At 47.6% G+C, this 21,713-nt stretch overlaps 1 protein-coding gene and 1 long non-coding RNA gene across 2 annotated transcripts in view; one reads left to right on the forward strand and one right to left on the reverse strand.

The window, feature by feature from the left end:
- tmem184c (transmembrane protein 184C) overlaps positions 1 to 9,490 on the reverse strand; it is a 78,278-nt gene extending 68,788 nt beyond the window's left edge. The window contains exon 1 of the mRNA XM_070871513.1: positions 9,068 to 9,490. Within this exon, the coding sequence (XP_070727614.1) occupies positions 9,068 to 9,184 (117 nt within the window). The 5' untranslated portion in view covers positions 9,185 to 9,490. The remainder of the gene's footprint in view (positions 1 to 9,067) is intronic.
- A 2,247-nt stretch (positions 9,491 to 11,737) lies between these two features.
- LOC139247118 (uncharacterized) overlaps positions 11,738 to 21,713 on the forward strand; it is a 148,016-nt gene continuing 138,040 nt past the window's right edge. Inside the window, exon 1 of the long non-coding RNA XR_011590826.1 lies at positions 11,738 to 11,763. This is a non-coding gene — a long non-coding RNA (uncharacterized lncRNA). The remainder of the gene's footprint in view (positions 11,764 to 21,713) is intronic.

Below are 21,713 nucleotides of genomic sequence, written 5' to 3' on the forward strand. Positions count from 1 at the left end.
CATTGGAATTCAGAAGAATGAGAGGTGATCTTATCAAAACGTATAAGATTATGAGGGAGCTTGATAAGGTGGATGCAGAGAGGATGTTTTCACTGATAGGGGAAACTAGAACTAGAGGGCATAACCTTAGAATAAGGGGTCGCCCATTTAAAACGGAGATGAGGAGGAATTTCTTCTCTCAGTGAGTTGTAAATCTGTGGAATTCACTGCCTCTGTGGAAATGTATTTTTATCTAAGCTGATACCACACGGTATTTTTGTGTCCTTTTTAATATATAACAAAATGGAGTCCTGGTCCTTCCAGAAATTTCTGCATAAAGCAGTCGGCTAGCATAAACAGCTAAACCTGGCTTGAAATGGCTGATAGCCACCAGACAGCTAGGAGGCAAATCCTGCTGAGACAAGTACCCCCCCACCCCCGCCACCGCCCCATGGTGCTCTCCTATTGTCTATACGACACCAGTTCCACTCCACCCCACCCTTTTCGAAGTACTCAAACCACCAGCCATTATCTCTTGTAGAGACCTCATCCATTTGATGAAAAAAGATAACTGACCAGGAAACTGGACAATCCTGATACAATGCAAGGCAGGTAATAGCTCATTACCACACTCTCATTGAGTAATGGCCGGCTGGCCAATAACCCTGACAAAAGGAAATATCTGGAAACCACGTCAGGACAAGGATGTAGTAATTAACTCTTTATCTGTATTCACTGACTGCGAGACACAGCCAATACACAGGGGAAGGCCATAACTTGGGTTTTACTGTATAAATATCTTGTGAAACTGTACCATTTCAGAGGTGGTCACTTAGCCATTGACTGAGTGTGACCTTTCCCTTGCTAGCAAGTAAATTAAAGAAGCTTCTGTCGGAGCTGAAGGTGTCTGAGTCATTTATCGGAGGTCGAGATTTCAACAGTTACTTCTTGGAGGTTCCACCGAGATGCATGCTCTCTGCCCTGTGAGTAAAACGGATACAGGCATAGTGCCTCTCCAGTGAAAGGCTTCAGTGGCCAAAACAAGGTGAGCCTTTTGCTCACAAGAGGTTTCTTTATTGTTGAATCACATATGTAATCTGTTGTCCACAGGAGAGGTACTGCAATCTACGAGACTCGACATTTAAAAGCTAAAGTTATTTTTTATAACCATTTCTTTCTCAGCTCGCAAGCAGAAGAGAACTGGTTCTGGAAAAATCTCGAAACAGCCCGGGGAAGGTTTCAGTAGGCAAGGTAGAAACAGCGCTATTAGGGGGGAAAAAAAAGGTTCTTATGTGATAAGATTAGAAAAAAAAGTGCTAATCGATCGAAGGTTCTTATGTGATAAGAGTTAGGGTAATGGAACCATAAGTTTTATAAGTTTTATTAGGATAAGTTAAGGACTCGGTCTGTAGTGGCATACAACGCAGACTGAGAATTGATTATTTGTTTAGATAGAGTTTAAAGTTATGATTTGTATACTCGCGTGAATGTTGTTTGTCCTAGTTGTCCTTGTTATACTGTTGTGTGCAATACCTTTGTGCGACATTGTAATTAGAGAAACGGGAAGAGTAACTAGGGAAAATTGTGATTCGAAAAAAAAACAAAGATTGATTAAGAAAAGAAACAGTAACTGATTGATCAACTACAGTTGGTTCGTGCCAACATATCTCACACACCCAGACTGAGCCCGAATTAAGAGCCTTTTCAGGCCACATAACGGCCAGAAGTGGGCGTAGAGAACTCGGTTGACCGAAAGGATTGAGAGATCAGAAACTGTGGAAAATCTTAATCATCCAGAATGGGTGCCGGAGCAAGTTAAAACACCACAAAAAGGCATACCAGCCTATGTCATGCTCCAGAATTGTGGTCAGTCTTTAATTGACCACAAAAGAAAAAAAAAGGGTAAAGTGGACTAAGGGTGAAAACAAGCCATTTCCACCCGATGGTTCATTTAATTTAGAGAGAACATGTCTAGAGGAGTGTCTTATAAACAGAGATCCAGGTAGAAGAAGTAAAAAAAAGGAAAGTAATAGAAAAGGCCTGGGTTCCGATTCTTCAAGCCCATGTAAAATTAACAGAGGAAGTAAATCAATATGTAAAAAAAAAGAGAACCTGATAGTGACTTATGGATTCAAAAAAAAAATAAAGCTAGCCAAAAAAAAAGCTTTATTGAATGGAGACACACTTTTGTGAATGTCTTGTCTTTGAATGAGTGTGCTTGTGTGTTTTTTTTCTCATGTGTCTGGAAACCTGTTTGGAAAGGTTGTGGAGCTGCCTGTTTGTTTTAGCTCCACCCATTTTTTTCAAACAGAGTGAAGTTTTTTTAACCCTTCATAGTGTTGTCCTGTATGTGGGAAGTTTAAGACATTTTAAGTTAGAAACGCAAGTGTGGATTTATTCGGATGAGAAGTTACGGAGCTAGGAAATGCACAAAGGATAGGTTTGTTGAGACATGGTCCCGGTGGTTAAAAAAAAAGAGAATTTATTTGACACGCTCACTTACTTGTTGAAAGAAGACACGCAATCATTGATTATATTGGTATGAAAAACATAAATTTAGTCTAGGAGTGAGATAAAGAATGGGGAAGGGAAGTTGTAATGCCTTTTTTTTTTAAAAAGCCTTTGTGGATCTCTCGAGGTGCAGGCTGGGGGAGCACGCTCCCATTGTCCTTGGTGTAAAATCTTGACACGAAAGCTTCTAGCTCAGTAAGAGGATTTGTTTTTTGATAAAGAGTGGCAGTACAATAGTTGAATTGGGATTTTGAGATATTTCAGGTGATCTCCTTGATCAACATTTTGGGTGTATTGGAAAAATCTTGGGTTTGGAAGCCTTTTATTAAAATTATAAAACAAGTACTTTACATTCTGTGATCTGTGAATCACTATAAGCATAAATGAGAAGTCCGTGTAACACACCGATCTTTCCGGTTCAGAAGCCCAATAGTGACAAATGGAGGTTTGTCAAAGACCTACGAGCTGTGAATGAATCTACTATATTCTCACAATGCTTAAAGAAGGATTTGGAATGAAGTATCCCGGAATGCTTTCCAGAGTCTTAAGCAAACCCTCACTTCAGCACCAGCCTTGGGATTACCAGATTACACTAAGCTATTCAACTTATTTGTGCATCACAAGTCGGGTTTTGCACAATCTGTTTTGACTCAGTTACATGGGGACAGGCAGCGGCCGGTAGCGTATTTCAGTACCCAACTAGACCCAGTGGCACGCGGACTACCAGGATGTCTTCCTTCACTGGCAGTAGCTTATTATGCTATACAACAGGCTTAGACAATAACTCTAAATCATCAGACCATTCTATACATCCCACACTCTGTCGAGATTGTACTTACTAAATGTGCCACCCAACACCGAACCTCCGCAAGAACCACTAAATATGAAGTTGAACTGTTATCAAATCCGAACCTTATAATTGCTCAGTCCCGCCCCCACTATTAATGACGTGCTGACCTTTCAGACACAGGCCAGTACGGAGGAGGTGGTGACCTGGACGAAGGATCAATGTTATAAAAATCCAGAAGGACTATGGGTTCACCACGACGGCCGCGTGGTGGCACCAAATCCTTACTTCCATGGATTGCCTGATGTGTTCATACATTCACACATGCGGACAAAGGAGGAATGGCAGATTATATTTTGGCAACGTATGCATCAGGTATTTCGGCAATTGCAAAACAAATCTGTGAAAATTGTGTTACCTGTCAGACAATGAATCCGGGTAAGACGGAAAAAGTAGAATCTGCCTCCCACCCAAATCCAGTCGGGTCTTTTGTACATTTACAAATGGATTTTATTGAATTCAAGTATGTATTAGTTATTGTAGATGTGTTCTCTAGATGGATTGAAGCCTTTCCATGTAAAAAGGCCGATGCCACTACTGTTGCTAAATGTTTATTAAAAGAAATCATACCGCGCTTCGGAATCCCTGCTAAGCTTTCCAGTGATAACGGGTCACATTTCACGGGAACTGTTACAAGAGAAATGTGTAAAGCTTTACAGATTAATCAACGTTTTCATTGCAGTTATCATCTACAATCAGCTGGACTTGTTGAAAGATATAATGGAATGCTTAAAAATAAGCTGGCAAAATTATGCAATGACACTGGACTGAAATGGACAGAACTGCTGCCCTTAGCTTTGATGGTAATGCGATCTGCAACCAACAGAACAACAGGCCTGTCACCACATGAGATAGTTATGGGACGTCCCAACGACTACCTTTTACAGCACCATTTACTGCAAAACAAATGGACATCCACAAAATGGAGGAAAATATGTTGAGTTATTGTATTGCACTAACCAAATGTATTTCCAGCTTTCATTCACAGGGAAAGGAAGCTCAAGTCAAGCCAGCGGAAGGGAAGTGTCATAACCTGGAGCCCGGGGAATTCGTTTACATCAAAATCTTTAAAAGAAAAAGCAGTCTACAGCCAAGATTTGAAGGACCATACCAGGTCTTGCTGGCGACTAATACTGCAATCAAGGTAAAGGAAAGACCAACATGGATCCATGCGTCCCATTGCAAAAGGGCACCCGACCAGGAGGAAGGGAAGAAGGAACCAGAAGAACAGAAAAAGGAAGACTGAATAAGGAACTGTATGGACTATGGGGACTGATGGTGCTGGGCTCGACAGGGTTTTACTTTGCATTATTGATTGTACCAGGGGTACAGACATGCCACCGAAGGGAACTGCAAGTAAACGTATTTATGGCACTGAGTCATAAGTATGCTCAAGAAAGAAACTTGTCGAGTTGTTGGATATGTTCCCATGTCCACTCCAAAGGGGGTATTCCCATGAGATCTGTCCCCTTTAACGAATCAGAAATGGTAGAATGGTTGATAGTGCAAAATAGGACAAACCTAACCAAGGTGTCAGAAACGAAGAAGCAAACAGAATGGAGGTCAGCAGGGTATAAACTTACAGCCTTCCAGGGATGGTACCAGCCCAATTATAATAATAACCGTCAGCCTCCCTTCCTAAGCATTACTCCCGGAATAGGAAATCCTGAAGGTATAATATGCCTAGTGAGTAATGAGATTAAAGGACCAGAAATGGGACGCAGCAAGTGTTTCCAAATGACTAAATGGCAAGCCACAACTAATCCCACTGATGGGAGAAAGATAGCAACTGTTGGCTGGACAATGGTCCATAACAAAGCCGCAGGTGAAGGGTGGGAAGGTGAGACCACTCGAGTATGGATGGCGCGAAAGGACGAGGAGCTGACGTCCTATAATTGCACCTACTTTATTTGTGGCCATAAAGCCTACCCATGGTTACCAGCCAACTGACAGGGTCCTGTTACTTAGGATATGTGGTACCCTTTATCAGATCAATAAAGACTCTAAGAGATGCCTATGGAAGTCATAGACTTAAACGGTATTTGACATGGCTAAACGGAATATTCAAGGAAATGGTGCCACCCTATGGAATAGCATCAACCGAATGGCAGTGACTGGAACTGGCTAACTTAGTCGAATCAGTAGCCAATGCGACTTCCCAAGCCTTTGAAGGGGTGAATGATGAAATGGTAGCTATTCGAATAGTGGCTCTCCAAAATCGTATGGCCTTAGATTATCTCCTAGCCAAGGAAGGAGGGACATGCGCATTAATAGATGGAGCATGCTGTTCATATATCCCAGATAAATCAGAAGAAATCGGCAGTCTAGCTGAATACATTAGGAAAAAGGTAATAGAGTATAAACAGACAGTTGGCCAGGATGATATCACCTTGTGGGATTGGGCATCGGGATGGTTGGGATCCCTAGGGAGATCTGTGGTACAGGGTTTGATCATATTCCTGCTGATAGTCTTCGCCCTATATCTATTATTAGTCCTGGTTAAGTGTTGCTGTGCCAGGGTGGGAAAAACCATGTTACCTACCGAGACCACAGCTAGAGTTATGGTAGCAACAACTACTGAAGGCTCTTGTGTGGAAGTGGAAATAGAGAGACTGTACACAATCAGAATGGATTAAGTTGTCCTTGTGAAGGACAAAATGGGGGAATGTAGAAATGTATTTTTATCTAAACTGATACCACACGGTATTTTTGTGCCCTTCTTAATATATAACAAAATGGAGTCCTGGTCCTTCCAGAAATTTCTGCATAAAGCAGTCGGCTAGCATAAACAGCTAAACCTGGCTTGAAATGGCTGATAGCCACCAGACAGCTAGGAGGCAAGTCCTGCTGAGACAAGTACCCCCCCCCCCCTCCCCATGGTGCTCTCCTATTGTCTATACAACACCAGTTCCATGCCACCCCACCCTTTTCAAAGTACTCAAACCACCAGCCATTATCTCTTGTAGAGACCTCATCCATTTGATGAAAAAAGATAACTGACCAGGAAACTGGACAAACCTGACACAATGCAAGGCAGGTAATAGCTCATTACCACACTCTCATTGAGTAATGGCTGGCTGGCCAACGAATAACCCTGACAAAAGGAAATATCTGGAAACCACGTCAGGACAAGGATGTAGTAATTAACTCTTTATCTGTATTCACTAACTGCAAGACAGAGCCAATACACAGGGAGAGGCCATAACTTGGGTTTTACTGTATAAATATCTCGTGAAACTGTACCATTTCAGAGGTGGTCACTTAGCTATTGACTGAGTGTGACCTTTCCCTTGCTAGCAAGTAAATTAAAGAAACTTCTGCCGGAGCTGAAGGTGTCTGAGTCATTTATCGGAGGTCGAGATTTCGACACCTCGGAGAGCTGAGGAAGCCAGGACATTGAATAAATTTGAGATAGACAGCTTCTTAACTGATAAGGGATTAAGGGGTTATGGGGAGCGGGCAGGAAAGTGGACCTGGGTCCATGATCAGAACAGCCATAATCGTATTAAATGGCGGAGCAGGCTCGAGGGGCCGTATGACCTACTCCTGCTCCTATTTCTTACGTTCTTATATGACAACGAGAAGTGTATGCAGTACTCCAAGTGTGCTCTAATCAAGGTTTGATACAGGTTTAGCATAACTTCCCTACTTTTCAATTTTATACCTTTAGAAATAAATCAGAGTGCTTGGTTTGCTTTTTTCATGACCTTGCTAACCTGTGTCACAGCTCTACCCCACCTAGACTCTCACCCTCCAAGTAATGTGAACCCCTATTCTTCCTACCAAAATGTAATACCTGCCATTTATCTGTGTTGAACTTCATTTGCCAATTATATACCCATTCTGCAAGTTTATTAATGTCCTCCTGTAATTTGTTGCAGTTTCCTCAGCATTGACTATCCCTCCAATTTGATGTCATCCGCAAATTTAGCAATTGCATTTTTGATTCCAAAGTCTAAATCGTTAATATAAATTGTAAACGGTGGTCCCAGCACTGCTCCTTGTGGATCATCACTACCTACCTTCTGCAACTGTGAATAGCTTTTACCCTGACTCTCTGCTTTCTGTCTTGAAGCCAGCTAGCTATCCATTCTGCTACTTGTCTCCTGACTCTGCATTCTCTGACCTTGTTCATCAGTCTATTATGGCGTACCTTATCAAAGGCCTTTTGAAAATCTTAATACATTACATCTACTGCATTATCATTGTCTACGCTCTGTTACCTTTTGGTCAGTCGCCTTATTTAAGGAAGGATATACTTGCTTTGGAGGCAGTTCAGAGAAGATTCACTAGGTTGATTCCTGGGATGAAGGGATTGTCTTATGAGGAAAGGTGGAGCAAGATTGAGCCTGTACTCATTGGAGTTTAGAAGAATGAGGGGTGATCTTATGGAAACATAAGATTCTGATGGGGCCCAACAGGGTAGATGCTAAGAGGATGCTTCCCCTTGTGTGGGAATCTCGAATTCAGAGAAAGTGTAGAGGAACAAAGGGACCTTGGACAGATCTCTGAAGGTAGCAAGCCAGGTAGATAAGGTGGTTAAGAAGGCATACGGAATACTTGCCTTTATTAGCCAAGGCATGGAATACAAGAGCAGGGAGGTTATGGTTGAACTGTAAAAAACACTAGTTAGGCAACAACTAGAGTACCGTGTGCAGTTCTGGTCACCGCATTACAGAAAGGATGTGATTGCATTAGAGAGGGTACAGAGGAGATTTACGAGGATGTTGACTGGACTGGAGAATTTTATCTATGAGGAAAGATTGGATAGGCTGGTTTGTTTTCTTTGGAACAGAGGAGGCTGAGGGGAGACCTTATTGAGGTGTATAAAATTATGAGGTGCATAAAATTATGAGGTGCTTAGAATGGATAGGAAGGAGCTATTTCCCTTAGTAGTGGGGTCAACAACCAGGGGGCATAGATTTAAAGTAATTGGGGAGAGGTTTAGAGGGGATTCGAGGGAAAGTTACTTCACACAGAGAGTGGTGGGGGTCTGGAACTCACTGCCTGAATGGTAGAGGCAAAAACCCTCACCACAGTTAAAAAGTACTTAGATGTGCACTTGAAGTGCCATAACCGATAGGCTGCGGACCAAGAGTTGGAAAGTGGGATGAGGCTGGATAAGCTCTTTGTCGGCCGGTGCAGACACAATGGGCTGAAATGGCCTCCTTCTGTGCTATAAATTTCTCTGATTCTATGAATAAGGGATCGCCCATTTAAGATGGAGATGAGGAGGAATTTCTTCTTCCAGAGGATCGTGAATCTTTGGAATTCTCTGCCCCAGAAAGCTGTGGAAGCTGAGTCATTGAATATATTCAATACAGTCAGATTCTTGAACTATAGGGGAGTCAAGGATTATGGGGAACAGGCAGGAGTTGGAGTTGAGGCCAAGATCAGATCAGCCATGATCTTATTGAATGGCAGAACAGGCTCGAGTGGCCGTATAGCCTACTCCTGCTCCTATTTCTTATGTTCTTATGTTAACTTACTATAAGCAAATCCCTAGAAGATCTACTAATATAAAAATAGTTTTTAAAACTTGTGAGCAAACTGCCAGCAATGTTCCACTACCTTCTTCAACATGTTAAGTACATTTACTGACAGGAGTTTCCAGGTGTAAAACAAAACAACATATTATGATACTTCCCAGTAAAGTCTCATTTAAATGCATCGTCTTTTAAAAACAGAACAGAACTTGCACTGAAATAGAATTTGAGACTGCCATGTTACCTCAGATTTTCGCAGCTCCCAGACACAGAGAGGAACAGCAACCACAACACCCAATATGTACAGGAATACCACCAAAGGCCGGATCCACTGTCTCCAGTTCCCACAGGTGCACGGCATGGTTCCAGGATATGAGCGTGCTTCTCTCACCCAACACAATTCAGTTGATCAGATCCTACTGAATGAACATTCCACAGGAACAAGTACTACACTTTTTCAACCACCCCAATTACACACTTTCCCTAAGCATTAAAGGGGCTCAGTTTGCCCAGGCTTCTGCACAGTTCCTGGATACCTTCACCACAATGCACACACACTCTTCCTATGACCAACTTGTACACACTGCAATGGACAACCTCACAGCAAGGAACACCTTGCTCCCTGGATACCCCGTTCGCTGAACACCCTCACTGCAATGGGACCCCTGCCCCCCCCTCACTGCAATGGGACCCCTGCCCCCCCTTAATGCAATGGGACCCCTACCCCCCCCCCTCACTGCAATGGGACCCCTGCCCCCCTTAATGCAATGGGACCCCTGCCCCCCCCCTCCCTCCCTCACTGCAATGGGACCCCTGCCCCTCTTCCACTGCAATGGGACCCCTGCCCCCCCTTAAAGGAATGGGACCCCTGCCCCTCTTCCACTGCAATGGGACCCCTGCCCCTCTTCCACTGCAATGGGACCCCTGCCCCCCCCTCACTGCAATGGGACCCCTGCCCCTCCCTCACTGCAATGGGACCCCTGCCCCCAGGCCACCCTCACTGCAATGGGACTCAGCCCCCGGGCCCTCCCTCACTGCAATGGGCCCCTGCTCTCTGAAGGCTGGAGCCGGCTCTGCGAGTATGCACCGCAAGCAGGCCGAGTCACTACCACCTGCGCCGGCTCTTGGCTCGGGCCTCAGCCGCTCAACGCACGATCACACATGGCCGCTGCTCCTCCGCTTCTCTTCGCACTATTCCAAAATGTTACCGGGTAACTGAGCTTCCCCAAACGGCTTCTAAACCTACTGCATCCCTTGAACCGCAGCTGTCCCCTCCCCCACAAATCGGGCCCCGCCCCCACGCTTCTCCCATTGGTGTTCACACCGCACGCACTGCCTTCCGGCTCAATCTCCGTTCTGTATGGTCAGAAACGCTGTCATTCATTTGGGGCAGACACCGGAAACGGTTTGGGAATAGGTTCAGATGAGCTAATTGGTCATATGAAGGGTAGGATCAACTGTGACAGATGACAGGTCTCGAATCCAGAATAATAGTGAACAACATCCATCCAGTGCCGCCCAGTGAACAACCCACGTCCAGTGATGTGTCCAGTGCCGCCCAGTGAACAACACGCGTCCAGTGCCGCCCAGTAAACAACACCTGACAAGGGGGGGGGCGTGGAACGTCAGGAACTTGAGGAGAGGGGTGAAGGTCAGGAACCCGGGGGCTGAAAGATCAGGAACTTGTGTGGGGGGAGGTCAAGACCTCAGGGGGGGGGGGGGGGGGGGCGGAGGTCAGGAACTTGGAGCGGGGGCGGGAAGGGGTTTGCGAAGGTCAGGAACTTGGGATGGGGGGTATGAAAAGATCACGAACACGGGGGGGGGGGCTTGCTAAGGTCAGAAACTCGGGGGAGGGGGACAAAAAGATCAGGAACTTAGTGGTTGCGGGGGGAGAACAGGAACTTTGGGGGGGGGTGGAGACATGTCAGGAACTTGGGGGGAGGGGGGTTAAGTTCATTAATGGGGGGGAGACATGTCGGGAACTTGGGAGTGGGGGTGGGGGGAAGGACGAGAACTGGAGCCCCGTCAGATCAAGGACTAGTGGGGGGGGGGGGGGGCGAATGTCATGATCTCGGGGAGGGGGGAGGGAAGAAAGGTCAGGGATTCGATGGGGGGCGTAAACGTCAGGAACTCAGGGGGCAGGGAGAAAGATCAGGAACTCGCGGGCTGGGGGAGAAAAGTCAACAACTCGGCAGGGTGGTGGAAAGGTCAGGACCTCGGGCAGGGGAGGCAGAAAGGTCAGGACCTCGGGGATAGAGTGCGGGGTGGTGGGAGTTGGTCTGAAACTCGGGGGGGATGTGGGACGGGGTGGATGTTAAAGACCTCGGGATGGGGGAAAGGTCAGGAAATCTGGGGGGGAAGGTCATGAACTCGGGGGCGGGGGGGGGGAGGATGTAAGGGGTGGTCTCTATGAGGGGGTCAGGTTCCCTTCTGACCAACTTGAGCGGTTCGAATCGCTCCCACTCCCTTGGGTTCTAGACTCTGGATTTATTTGGGGGATGTGACAAAGTGCAAAGGACATTGGTTTGATGCAAAAGAACTTTGATTTTATTACAGTCAAGAAATTACAAACTTTGAATTACTCTAATAAGAAAGTACAATGTCAAAACTTATTAAAGAACAATACCGTACACACTCAGGGGGTTACAATAGCTTATAATGACACTAATAGAGAACAACACATTATATTCAAAGGGGGTGACAGTAAAATTACACCTCCCACCTCCCAATACCTAATCCTAGCTAGGTTAGACTCCAGGGCAGGAAGGGACTATGCTTACCAATCCTTTTGACAGTTAACGGTAGATCGCGGTTTCGGGGTTCGCTGGGTGCGGTAGGCTCTGCTTGCCGTACCCTGAACGTCGGAGAAGACTTTTTGCTGCGCAATCTTCAGTTGGGTTGAGTCTGCTGATGTGGTAAGGCGCATATTGGATCTATGGGGTAAGTACCCATTTTTTTTGGTTAGAAATAGGTTTCTACAGTCTTTTCGGTAATGTTTTACCCGTTGGTAGGTCAGGATCAGGTTGTAGAGTGGAAATGTTTCGATTCTACGGTTTTTTCCCGTTGGAGTTTTGTTTCGAGTTTGGTCGATCGCGGCGGTTTTCTGTTGATACCAGGACTTCAGGACTTCGAGGCTGAAGAAGTTAGTTTACAACTGTCGCGTTGGTTTCTCGCTCTGTCTTGATGACATCAGCTTAGTCTTGGTTGTATGGCAAAGTGTGTCATACCCTCTGTTGAAACAGGGGCCCAGTTATACGGTTTGAGTGGTTTTAATCTTGGCGCCAAATCAGTTCAGAATTCTTTGTTTAAATTTGGCGGGCTTGACTCTTCTTTGTAATATTTTGGCAGGCTCGTTAAAAGTTGATATGTTTCGGGTGGGTTGATGTCCGAAAACTGTTTCCTGATGGAAACATTAGCGTGGTAATTGCAATGTCCTTTTGTGCTTAGTTTTTCGCATACAGGCTGACTTGGGCCTCTTTGTGAAGTATATGCTGAAATGGTTTTCCAGATTCATGTTGATGGTTAGCTATCTCTGGGCTATTTGTAATGTTAATGTCTCTTGTGGAGAAGGATTCTCGAATACCCATTTCTCCAGACAGGTTACTTTAGTCCTCACAACCAGGTAGTCTCACTAATCAGATTGTCTCCTGTCAGTCCTTTTAAGCCCGTCCACAGCCTTGAATTTGTCTTGTAAAAGTTCAACATTCTATTAAAGTTCGTAGTTTCTTCTGTAAGCACTTTAGGGTTCCAAACTTTTCGGTAGATAGTCCCAAATAAAATTTTCTTTCGGATGAGCCCAAACACAGGGGGGCGTTCTTGTGAATTTTGCACCCTTTCAAGGGGAGAAAGGTCAGGAACTTGGCGGGAGGGGAAGTCAGGTACTCTTCAAGGGGAGGGGGGAGGTCAGGAACTTGGATATGGGGGAAGGTCAGGAACTCATGGGGGGGTGGAGAAAGATCAAGAACTCGGGGGGGGGGGGAGGGGTGAGAAAGATCAGGAACTCGGGGTGGGGGGAGAGAAAGATCAGGAACTGGGGGTGGGGGGGAAGGGGGCGAGAAAGGGCAGGAACTTGGGGGAGGGGGGGAAGAAAGATCAGGAACTCGGGGGGAGAGGGGGAGGGGAGGAGAAAGATCAGGAACTCTGGGGGGAGGGAGGAGAAAGATCAGGAACTCGGTGGGGGGGGGGGAGAAGGATCAGGAACTCGGAGGAGCGGGGGGAGGAAGGTCAGGAACTTGGGGGTGGGGGGAAGGAACTCTGGGGGGAGTGGATAGGGACGTTGGGAAGATTAGGAACTCGAGGGGGGGACAGAAGGTCAAGAACTCGGGAGGGGGGAAGGTCAGGAACTTTAGGTGGGGGTGGGCGAAGGTGAGGGTCTCGGGGGGGGGGGGGCGGAGGGGAAGGTCAGGAACTCGGGGGGGTGGGGCAAAAGGTCAGGATCACAGGGTGGGGGGAGCTGGTGGGTGAAGGTCATGAACTCGGGGGGGGGGGGGCGGGGAAGGAAGGTCAGGAATAGTGCAATCAAGCAGACGCAACATGGATTCATGAAGGGGAAATCATGTTTAACTAATTTACTGGAATTCTTTGAGGATATAACGAGCATGGTGGATAGAGGTGTACCGATGGATGTGGTGTATTTAGATTTCCAAAAGGCATTCGATAAGGTGCCACACAAAAGGTTTCTGCAGAAGATAAAGGTACGCGGAGTCAGAGGAAATGTATTAGCATGGATCGAGAACTGGCTGGCTAACAGAAAGCAGAGAGTCGGGATAAATGGGTCCTTTTCAGGTTGGAAATCGGTGGTTAGTGGTGTGCCACAGGGATCGGTGCTGGGACCACAACTGTTTACAATATATATAGATGACCTGGAAGAGGGGACAGAGTGTAGTGTAACAAAATTTGCAGATGACACAAAGATTAGTAGGAAATCGGGTTGTGTAGAGGACACAGAGAGGCTGCAAAGAGATTTAGATAGGTTAAGCGAATGGGCTAAGGTTTGGCAGATGGAATACAATGTCGGAAAATGTGAGGTCATCCACCTTGGGGGAAAAAAAAACAGTAAAAGGGAATATTATTTGAATGGGGAGAAATTACAACATGCTGCGGTGCAGAGGGACCCGGGGGTCCTTGTGCATGAATCTCAAAAAGTTAGTTTGCAGCTGCAGCAGGTAACCAGGAAGGCGAATGAAACGTTGGCCTTCATTGCGAGAGGAATGGAATAAAAAAGCAGGGAGGTCCTGCTGAAACTATACAGGGTATTGGTGAGGCCGCACCTGGAGTACTGCGTGCAGTTTTGGTCACCTTACTTAAGGAAGGATATACTAGCTTTGGAGGGGGTACAGAGATGATTCACTAGGCTGATTCCGGAGATGAGGGGGTTATCTTATGATGATAGATTGAGTAGACTGGGTCTTTACTCGTTGGAGTTTAGAAGGATGAGGGGTGATCTTATAGAAACATTTAAAATAATGAAAGGGATAGACAAGATAGAGGCAGAGAGGTTGTTTCCACTGGTCGGGGAGACTAGAACTAGGGGGCACAGCCTCAAAATACGGGGGAGCCAATTTAAAACCGAGTTGAGAAGGAATTTCTTCTCCCAGAGGGTTGTGAATCTGTGGAATTCTCTGCCCAGGGAAGCACTTGAGGCTAGCTCATTGAATATATTCAAATCACAGATAGATAGATTTTTAACCAATAATGGAATTAAGGGTTATGGGGAGCAGGCGGATAAGTGGAGCTGAGTCCACGGCCAGATCAGCCATGATCTTGTTGAATGGCGGAGCAGGCTCGAGGGGCTAGATGGCCTACTCCTGTTCCTAATTCTTATGTTCTAACTCGGGTGGGGTATAAGGTCAGGATCTCAGTGGGGTGGGGGGAGGTCAGGAACTCACGAGTTGGTGGGAAAGATCAGGAACTCCGGGGGAGGAGGGGGGTGGTATGGAAGGTCTGGAACGCGTGGGGTGGGGGAGGGGAGGGGGAGGTGGGGATGGGGAATGTCAGGAACTCGGGAGGGGGTGGGTGGATTTGGCAGAAACTGAGGGGTGGAGGCTGGGTGAAAGGTCAGGAACTCATGGGTAGGGGAGAAAAAATCAGGAATTCCCGGGGAGTGGGGGGGGGCGGTGGGGGGGAGCAGAGGGATGGATTGGAGGTCTGGACTCTCGAGTGTGGTGGGGGGAAGGTCTGGAACCCGCTCTGGGGTACGGGGGGGGTGGGGGGGCGGTGGAAAGGTCAGGAATCCAATGTCGCACTGGGACTAAGACAGCGTCCATTGATGCACTGAGACTAACACACGTCCAGTGTCGCACTGGGACTAACACACGTCCAGTGTCGCACTGGGACTAACACAGTATCCAGTGTCGCACTGGGACTAACACAGCATCCAGTGTCACACCGGGACTTTCACAGCGTCCACTGTCGCACTGGGACTAACACAGCGTCCACTGTCGCACTGGGACTAACACAGCGCCCAGTGTTGCACTGGGATTAACACAGCGTCCAGTGTTGCACCAGGACAAACACAGCGTCCACTGTCACACTGGAACTAACACAGCGCCCAGTGTCGCACTGGGACTAATACAGCGCCCAGTGTCGTACCGGGACTAACACAATGTCCAGTCTCACACCGAGACTAACACAGTGTCCAGTGCCGCACCAGGACTATCACAGCATCCAGTGTGTCACTTGGATTAACACGGTGTCCAGAGTCGCACTGGGACTAACACAGCGTCCTGAGTCGCACTGGGACTAACATAGCGTCCTGAGTCGCACTGGGACTAACATAGCGTCCAGAGTTTCACTCGGACTAACACAGCGTCCAGTGTCGCACTGGGATTAACACACCGTCCAGTGTCGCACCAGGACTAGCACAGTGGGCTAGATTTTACACTTTTGTGCATATCGTTCAAAAATGGGCACATTTCCGGCGTGGGCGGTAAAAATGGGTTTTCAGGTCGCCGGCTTCTCGCCCATTCTCAAAGCACCTAATCTCCATTTTTTAAATTGGGCGTAACCGTAAGCAATATGAAATGGGCGGTAGCGTTAAATCTCTCTGACCTTCTGCCATAAAGTGTCGCCGCCCTTAGCAACAGCATGGCAACGCTCGATTCCCGCGATTCGGGAGGTCAAGGGTCATCATGACATGCGCAGAAGAGGAGACAGAGAGAGACGGAGCTGAGAGGGACTGCAAGCGTGTGTGGGTGTGGTGTGTGCTTGTTTGGCTGTTGTGGGAGGCACGAGGGAGATTCACCAGCAGCAAAAAGCCTACTAAGCACCAAGAACATAGTTGGCACCGAGTTTTTGCCCAACAAATAACATATAACATGGAAGGGAAGGAGGAGACCCTGGAGCTGTTAGCCAGGAACACTGGTGGCAGAGGGCTCACAGTGGTCCCGGAGCGTAGCACTGCACCCCAAGATGCCGCACCCCCATTGCCAACCACACATGAGAGCCAGGAGGAACATCTTGCTTCTGGCTCGGAGCACGTTCCCACGGGACTGTCCTCTCCCGTATCCATCCAAGCAGAGGATCGCCCCATGCCCCCCCCTCCCCCCCCCCCCCCCCGGGCCCAATGAAGCATTGCTCCTCGGCCAGGCGGCATGGAGTCAGGAGGGGTTAGAGGTGGGAAGGAGAAGCGGGGGATGCGGGGAAGGGTTGGTTTTTACAGAAATACTGATGATTTCAGACAAATGTTCGGTTTAAGTGTTTTTTATTTCACAAAACCTTGTTGCACATTGGCTCAGATAGCTGCACAGTTGCACACTGGTGATTCCTTAACATCAAGCACTCCAATGGTTTTCTCCACGATATTGCAAGTGGCTCTGTGGCTCTCGTTGTATCGCCTCTCGGCTTCGTTGTGGGTGTCATGCAGGTGGCAAGGCCATATCCTTTGTCCCCAAGCATCCAGCATTGACCTTGTGGCTGATTGTTAAACAAGTCAGATACAGTGCTCTCACACAGAATGTGAGCATCATGGATGCTGCCCGGAAATTTAGCATTCACTGCCATAATAATTTGCTGGTGGTCGACAACAAGTTGGACATTCAGTGAGTGAAATCACTTGCGGTTCCTGAAAACCTCTGCATCCTGAAAAGGTGCCCGCATCGTGATGTGCGTACAGTCTATTGCTCCCTGCACCTTGGGGAAGTTTGCAATTCTGGAGAATCCTAGAACCCTCTCAATCTGTGCCTCCCTGGTCATAGGGAAGCTGATCAAGTCCCTCCTGCGTGCGTACAGGGCTTCAGTGACCTGTCTAATGCAGCAATGTGTGGCATGCTGAGACAGACCGCAAATGTCACCAGCTGAGGCCTGAAAAGAACCCGATGCGTAGAACGACAGTGCAGCGGTGACATTGACCTTGATGGTCAGTGCAGTACTGATGGTGCTGGCAGGCTGCATTTCCCTCCCTATGAGCTGGTATACCTCAGTGATAACCTCTTTGTGGAAGTGAAGTCTCCGAAGGCAGGTGGTGTCTGGCAAGTTGAGGTAAGACTGCTTGTCCCTGTACTTGTGGGGGGTTTAACGTCTGGTCCTCCTCATCAGTCTGTCACGTCTTACATTGGGCACATAATGCTGTGGAGCGTACCTTCGGCTGTCTCGAGTCTGCAGCATGTAATTGGTCATCAAGAGAGGGTGAGAAAGGACAGGCCCCATTGCAATAGCTCTCTGTTTTCCACCGATTGGTCACAAAGAATGAATGTCCCGATGAAGACACCTATTAAATTCCAATCGGTCACAGTATGGTCAAGATGTTTGTACAGATGTTCACATCACCTCCAAAGACCTCCAGAGTACATCCGAACTCCCCCGAGGTTGAAGGAAAGCAGCCTCTTAAAGGATGTGACATGTGATGTAGAACATGGCGTCCATAACGCTGTGATTAGTTCCGGTTAGTTCCATTTTTTCCGGACGGTTTTTTGCGAGCGATGTTGTGGGCGATATGTGTGCGAGGTGGTGAAAGTGACGCTGGGCGATCTCATGGCCGTTCGTTTCAGCAAATTTGATCTTTACGACAAAAAAAAGTGGGTGGGTGGTATTACTGAATCTCGTGCGGAATTCCGTGCGGAAACTAACGCTGGTCGATATTATGGGCGTTGATTTCACTCATTCTGATGATTCCGCCCAAAAAAAGTGGGTGGGCGGTATTCTTTCCTGGCATTAAGCACATAGGGAAAGTAACGCTCGGCGATAAGTTTCCAAAAAATGCCCCTCAGTTTCCATTTTGTAGCTAAATGGGCGATATATCGGCGTGATACGTCATTTCAGCAGTAAAATGGATTTTAAATGGGCGTTAAGTATGCAAAAAAAGTGGAAAATATAGCCCAGCATCCAGTGTCGCATTGGGACTAACAAAGTGTCCAGTATCGGACTGGGACTAACTGTTATATATGTAAACCTGTAAATATCTTGTTTAACCACTAGAGGGCTCACAGGCTAGAGAGGCGTTCTGGAGACCTGCAATAAAAGACTACGGTCATACTTTACTTTGAGCTCACAGTATCTGGTCAGACTCTTCATTCATACACTACAACTGGCGACGAGATGCAGATATCGAACCCCACTGCAATGATGCAGAGAACAGTGGGCATCCTGGAGAAATTTTCGGAGGGAGATGATTGGGAAACCTTCATGGAGCGACTTGACCAATACTTCGTGGCCAATGAGCTGGAAGGAAAAGCGAACGATGCCAAACGAAGGGCGATTCTCCTCATCGTTTGCGGGGCACCAAAGTATGGCCTCATGAAAAATCTGCTTGCTCCAGCGAAACCCACAGAAAAATCGTACGATGATTTATGCACACTCGTCCGGGAGCATCTTAACCTGAAGGAAAGCGTTCTGATGGCGAGGTACCGGTTCTACACGTGCATGATGTCTGAAGGCCAGGAAGTGGCGAGCTATGTCGCCGAGCTAAGACACCTTGCAGGACATTGCGAATTTGAAGGACATTTGGAACACATGCTCAGGGACTTCTTTGTACTTGGCATTGGCCATGAAGTAATACTTTGCAAACTTTTGACTGTAGAGACCCCAACCTTGAGTAAAGCCATAGCAATTGCCCAGGCGTTCATCGCCACCAGTGACAATACCAAGCAAATCTCTCAGCACACGGGTGTTGCTACAAGTACTGTGAACAAAGTAATGTTTTCGAATCGTAACGTTCAGGGCAGGCCTCATATACCTGCAGCTGCACGGCCGCAGATGTCTCAGAGTCCACCATCAAGGGTGATGAATGCCAGGCCATTAACACCTTGTTGGCGCTGCGGGGATGATCATCGTTTCCGTTCATGCCACTTCAAAGGATACATTTGCAAGGGCTGTGGAACAATGGGACACCTCCAACGTATGTGCAGGCGAGCTGCAAACCCTGTTAATCCTGCAAACCACCATGTTGCAGAGGAAGACAGATCCACGGCAGATCATGACGAACCAGAGCCTCAGATCGAGGAGGCAGAGGTATATGGAGTGCACACAGGGGAAGATATGCTGGAATTGGGACGACATCCAAGCGCTCTCGCCCGTCGACGACACTTCGTGGGCCCAGGTCCTAAACCAGTTCCCTTCGCTGTTCAAACCAGGCATCAGGAAGTTCCAAGGAGCAAAAGTGCAGACTCACCTAATTCCGAGGGCGCGACTCATCCAACACAAGGCGAGAGCAGTACCGTACATGATGAGAAAGAGGGTGGAGATCGAGCTGGACCGGCTGCAATGAGAGGGCATCATTTCGCCGATCGAATTCAACGAGTGGGCCAGTTCGATTGTTCCAGTCCTCAAGGGAGATGGCACCATCAGAATCTGTGGTGATTACAAAGTAACTATCAATCATTTCTCCCTGCAGGATCAATACCCACTACCAAAGACAGATGACCTATTTGCGACACTTGCGGGAGGAAAGACATTCACGAAGCTGGACTTGACCTCGGCCTACATGACGCAGGAGCTGGATGAATCATCAAAGGGCCTCACCTGCGTCAACACGCACAAAGGTCTCTTCATTTACAACAGATGCCCGTTTGGGATTCAATCAGCCGCGGCGATATTCCAGAGGAACATGGAAAGCTTACTGAAGTTGGTCCCGCGCAGCATGGTCTTCCAGGACGACATCTTGGTTACAGGTCGGGACACCGTCAAGCATCCGCAGAACCTGGAGGAGGTTCTTAGTCGGCTCAATCGCATGGGGCTCAGGTTAAAATACCGAAGTGCGTTATTCTGGTGCCTGACGTGGAATTCCTGAGTAGAAGAATCACGGCGGACGGCATCATTCGAAGATGGAGGCAATCAAGACCGCACCGAGGTCACAGAACGTGACGGAGCTGCGGTCATTTCTAGGACTCCTGAACTACTTTGGTAACTTCTTACCAGGTCTCAGCACACTGTTAGAACCACTTCACGCTTTACTGCATAAAGGAGACAAATGGGTATGGGGTAAAAGCCAAGAAAATGCCTTTGTAAAAGCTAGAAAACTGTTATGCTCAAACAAATTGCTTGTATGATCCATGTAAGCGTTTGGTACTAGCGTGTGATGCGTCGTCATACGGTGTTGGGTGTGTATTGCAACAAGCTAGTGAAAAAATGTCTTTACAGGCAGACTGCCTCCTGTGGGGCAATCGGGTAGTAGTACCAAAAAAGGGCAGGGACACTTTCATTCGTGATCTCCACAGTACCCACCCATGCCTTGTAATGATGAAAGCGATAGCCAGATCCCACGTGTGGTGGCCCGGTATCGGTGCGGGCCTAGTGTCCTGCGTGCACAAATGTAACACATGTTCACAGTTAAGCAATGCATCCAGGGAGGCGCCACTAAGTTTATGGGTCTTGGCCCTCCAAACCGTGGTCTAGGGTCCCTGTTGACTATGCAGGCCCGTTCTTGGGAAAAATGTTACTAGTGGTTGTAGATGCGTACTCCAAATGGATTGAATGTGTGATAATGTTGGCACGCACGTCTGCTACCATCACTGAAAGCCTGCGGCCCATGTTTGCCTGATGTCCTTGTGAGTGACAACGGGCCATGTTTCACCAGTGCCGAGTTCAAAGAGTTCATGACCCGCAATGGGATCAAACATGTCACATCTGCCCCGTTCAAACCAGCATCCAATGGTCAGGCAAAGAGAGCAGTGCAAACAATCATGCAGAGCTTGAAGAGGGTAACTGAAGGCTCACTGCAGACTCGCCTACCCCGAGTCCTGCTTAGTTACCGCACGAGACCCCACTCGCTCACTGGGATTCCACCCGCTGAACTGCTCTTGAAAAGGGCACTTAAGACAAGGCTCTCGTTAGTCCACCCTGATCTACACGAACAGGTAAAGAGCAGGCGGCTTCAACAAAGTACATATCATGATAGCGCAAATGTGTCACGCGAAATTGAGATTAATGATCCAGTATTTCTATTGAACTATGGACAAGGTCCCAAGTGGCTTCCTGGCACTGTCGTGGCCAAAGAGGGGAGTAGGGTGTTTCGGGTCAAACTGTCAAATGGACTCATCTACAGGAAACACTGGGACCAAACCAAACTCAGATTCACAGACTATCCAGAGTAACCCACATGAGACCGTACCTTTTTTGACCCCCCAACACACATACCAGTGGCAACTGACACAGCGGTTGACCACGAAGCAGAACCCATCACCCGCAGCAGCCCAGCAGGACTCACCACATCAGGCAGTCCAGCAAGGCCAGCTGCACAGCAGCCCAGCGAGGGCCCAACAAACGACTCAGCAAAACCAGCATTTGCAGCAAGACGATCAACCAGTGTAAGAAAGGCCCCAGAGCGACTCACCTTGTAAATAGTTACATTATTGACTTGGGGGGGGCGGGGGGGGTGAGTGTTATATATGTAAACTTGTAAATACATTGTTTAACCATCAGAGGGCTTATCCCCTGGCGTCCCAAGGGATCCCACA

This window comes from Pristiophorus japonicus, chromosome 2 (assembly GCF_044704955.1).
Source record: "Pristiophorus japonicus isolate sPriJap1 chromosome 2, sPriJap1.hap1, whole genome shotgun sequence".
NCBI classification, from domain to species: domain Eukaryota; kingdom Metazoa; phylum Chordata; class Chondrichthyes; family Pristiophoridae; genus Pristiophorus; species Pristiophorus japonicus.